The 3,441-nt window shown below is 32.2% G+C and overlaps 1 protein-coding gene across 1 annotated transcript in view; it reads right to left on the bottom strand.

Moving 5' to 3' along the window:
• Nucleotides 1-3,441, bottom strand: part of SCLT1 (sodium channel and clathrin linker 1) — a 214,721-nt gene that overhangs the window by 78,574 nt on the left and 132,706 nt on the right. The window contains exon 14 of the mRNA XM_012643284.1: nt 2,710-2,902. Within this exon, the coding sequence (XP_012498738.1) occupies nt 2,710-2,902 (193 nt within the window). The remainder of the gene's footprint in view (nt 1-2,709; nt 2,903-3,441) is intronic.

Here is a 3,441-nt window from a genome sequence, read left to right on the forward strand (position 1 = left end):
AATCATCAAACTATCAAACTCAGAGCCACTCTTGTTTCATCTATACTTCTATCCACTTTCCTCTGCCAAGATTTATCTTTCTGCCTCTTACAAGGGCACAACTCATCCAGGAGTCACCACCAGATTTAGATACCTCCCGCGGCTCCCTCATGTGCCCGTCTAGTCAGTATTCACCCACTTAAAAAGTGAGCACTACTCTGATCCCATTCTAATAGGTAATTATGCCTATTCTTCACTTTAAGATCGTGGAACAATAGAATTTAAGCTTTTTTATGTCTGGCTTCTTTATTTAACATTATGTCTATGAGACTTATCCACTATTGCTGATAGAGTTCATTATTCTTCATTGTCGCATCTATTCCATTATGTGAATATATTACAATTTATTTATGTAATCTCATATTGGTGGACAATTGAGTTGTTTTCAGTGTTTTGATTAAAACTTCTGTGAATATTCTTGTATACATTTTGATGACCATAAACACTCATATTTGTTGGATACGTATCCAGGATTATTTGGCAGAGGATATATGCACGTCCAGCTTTAAAAGATACTGCTTTGTTCTCACTTATAAGTGGGAACTTAAATAATGTGTACACATGGAAAAAGAGAGTGGAATGATACAGACAATGGAGACTTGGAAGGGTGGGTTGGTGGGAAGGGGGAGGATAATGGGAAATTATTTAATGGGTACCATGTGTGTTACTCTAGTGATGGATACACTAAAAGCCCTGACTTCACCACTATGCAATATATCAGTGTAAAAAAATTATACTTGCATGCCATAAGTTTATACAAAAGAAAAAAATAAATAAAAAGCTCAATAAAAGATACTGTTAAATGATGGTTGTACTACTTTACATTTCCACTAGGTATCAGTGTAAAAAACTTATACTTGTACGCCATAAATTTATACAAAAGAAAAAAATAAATAAAAAGCTCAATAAAAGATACCGTTAAATGATGGTTGTACTACTTTACATTTCCACTAGGTATCATATGACAGTTTCAGTTGTTTTATATTTTATATCTTTATCAATACTTTATATTGTCAGTCTTTTAAATTTTAGTCATTCGGTAAATGTGTAGTGTTACCTTGTTGTAGTTTTTATTTACGTTTCCCTGAAAAAAAAGAAAGTGAACATACTTGCCTATATTCTTTTATGAAGGGCATACTTAAGTCTTTTGCCCATTTTTGGAAATGGGGTATCTGTTTTTTCCTTACTAATAATTTTCTTATTAATTGGTAAGAGTTTTCATATCTTGGATATGGGTCCTTTTTTTGGTTGTATGCATTACAAATACTTTCTCTCACTAGTCACTTTCTTAATGGTATCTTTTGATAACTAAAATAAAATCTTAATTTTAACAAATTACAATTCATCTATCTTTTCATTACAATTAGTGTTTTTTATGTTCTATTTAAGAAATCTTTTCCTGTCTAAGGGCATGAAGATTTTCTCCTGGAAATTCCACTGTTTTACATTTTTCATTTAGGTCTAAGAGGTAGCTCAAATTAATTTGCATATATGGTATGATACAGGAATCAATGTTTATTTTTAACATATGAATCTAATTGATCTAGCATCATTTATTGTGAAGATAATTCTTCCCCCATTGAATTACAGTGGTGCCTTTGTTATAAATCAGGTGATTATGAAAAACGGGCTTGTTTCTGGACTCTATTTTGTACCATTGATCAATCTGATTATTCTTATGTCAATTAACATAGTGTCTTAATTATTGTAGCTTTATATCAAGTCTTAGTATCTAGTAATATGGTTCATCTCCTTGTTCTTCAAAGGTTTTCCACAGTCTAAAGCATACAGTACAAATGTCTTTGTATAAAAAACTCTTTTTCATTTCAGAGTTCAAATTTTTATAAATAACTACATGTTTGATATTTGCAATAGGAGGCATTTAATAAATAAATATATGTTGATATGAATTAGGTGGGCATAGGACTTCTTTTGAATCCTTGCAGCAATAAAAACCAAAATAAAACACTACCACTCCACATCCTTACTATGAAACTGGAAGATGTAGATATTTAGCCTAAAGAGTTAGTGCTACCTTTTACAAAAGTCTCATGGAATAAGAAAAGGTAAGCAAGATGTTGATGGGGATACCTCTGTTTCTTGAAACTCTTAAAATGGTTATCATGTTCCTATTACCAAAGCATGTAAGCATTAGAGTAAAGAAGGAGGAAACGGAAGAAAAAAATGTAAGCAATGGAATTTTTTTTTAGATGATACTTTTGCCTCTTGCCTTCTTCCTAGCATGGAATTTCAGACTAGCTGAATGGTTCTTAGAGCATACTGATATAACATCTTCTACATAGTTAGTTTTAGAGAAGTTCAATTTTTGAGAGGCTATTATAGAGGGAGAAGAGGGTAAGGCAGTCTGTAAAGTTATCTAATCTATAGTTTTGCTAGTGCTGCTTAAATTGCTTTGGCAGGAATATCAGTGTATTTCATGGTTGGAAAAGAATTTTTGTGTGTGTGGATAGTGAAGGCAATCATTTTCAAGTATGTTTGCCAAGTTCCACAATACAGAAATGACTGGTTAACACTATGAATTATGATTTAGTGCTATCTGATGAAAAGGCAAAAAAAAAAAAGGCCTTAAAAATGTTTTACTAGGTCTCTCTAAATATTCTCTATATTTCGATTTTCATAAGTACACATTTAACTCTAGTCTTAAAATACCTTTAATTTGGCTGTTTTCTGAGCCTCCAGAGCAATCTTTCTTAAATTCTCAGTCTCTTTCTGTAACTGCTCATTTTCTTGCTGAAGTTTAAGCCTTTGTTCACTGACAAATCCACAGTTCTTTCTCTCAGACTCCAATACATTTTGAAGTTTCTGGATCATTTCTTGGGAACGTGATATCTCTTCTGAGGAACTAATTAAAAAAAATGAACAGAATCTTTAAACTTAATGATCTGTAGAAGTCAAGAAGTCAGTCTACATTTTATATTATAGACTTTTGTTTTCTTTATTCTGAGCCATTTCTTTTCACTTTAGACTTAAACTTTGTGGTTTCAAAATGTTATGTTATACCCATCTCGTTGGGTGAGACAACCTCTATACATGAATGTTGCTTCAATCAATATACTGCTAATTTTTATCCCAGCTTTTAAAATTTCCATCTTTTCAATCCCAGATAATCAACCATCGTGAACACTCCCTGGTCAATAGGTGTCACAGGGAATATATAAATGCTACTAATAGCTTGATAGCTTAAGAAAACTACTGGTTAAAACCTAGAGATGAAAGGAGACTAAGAAACATAGCATTCCTAGCATTCCTGAAACCAAAAGTGGACAGGAGAACTGACTCTCAAAAGAAGCCCTTTGAATGAAGTAACTATAAGAAAACATTCATCAAATACACCTTAAAGCACATATGAAAACTTAGATTGGAGAAAAACCCTATATATGT

Source organism: Propithecus coquereli, unplaced genomic scaffold (assembly GCF_000956105.1).
Source record: "Propithecus coquereli isolate 6110/MARCELLA unplaced genomic scaffold, Pcoq_1.0 Scaffold195, whole genome shotgun sequence".
Taxonomy (NCBI): domain Eukaryota; kingdom Metazoa; phylum Chordata; class Mammalia; order Primates; family Indriidae; genus Propithecus; species Propithecus coquereli.